A 403-nucleotide genomic window follows, 5' to 3' on the forward strand; every position below is an offset into this window, starting at 1 on the left:
AAGAATCATATTCAATAATTAATAATAAAAGGGATACATAACACATATATATAATAAAACTACGGCGAAGAAGACCATTCCTGCCAATTTCGAATTTGATCGTAAAGTTTTGCTCCTGGGCTCAAACTTGAAATCAGTTGTCTACCTCCAAGTACACGAACATCTTCTTTAAGTATTCCTTGCGCCTTGCCACAAAGAATTAGCTTATGCGCTACATTCACCATTGCATCACTTGCATTGACCGCTGAATGAAAAATCAATAGATTTATAATAAAATAAATGTCAAAAAGATTAAACGTATAGGCGTTACAAAGTGAAAACTAGAGTATTAAGTACTTTGATAATTTCCGAGGAAAGCTATTCCGATAGATTTTTTATTGTATCTATATGTGTGGGCCCCTTC

At 33.5% G+C, this 403-nt stretch overlaps 1 protein-coding gene across 1 annotated transcript; it reads right to left on the reverse strand.

Moving 5' to 3' along the window:
* Window positions 1-6: 6 nt before the first annotated feature.
* On the reverse strand, window positions 7-397 carry LOC108631985 (peptidoglycan recognition protein-like; the record flags this gene model as incomplete). Its single annotated transcript, XM_018036260.2, has 2 exons — window positions 7-244; window positions 337-397. Coding segments are annotated over 2 exons (246 nt in total), but the record flags the coding sequence as incomplete, so codon positions are not given.
* Between the last annotated feature and the right edge of the window lie 6 nt (window positions 398-403).

The sequence above is a fragment of the Ceratina calcarata genome, unplaced genomic scaffold, assembly GCF_001652005.2.
Source record: "Ceratina calcarata isolate Rehan_Ccalc_2016 unplaced genomic scaffold, ASM165200v1 scaffold14985, whole genome shotgun sequence".
NCBI classification, from domain to species: domain Eukaryota; kingdom Metazoa; phylum Arthropoda; class Insecta; order Hymenoptera; family Apidae; genus Ceratina; species Ceratina calcarata.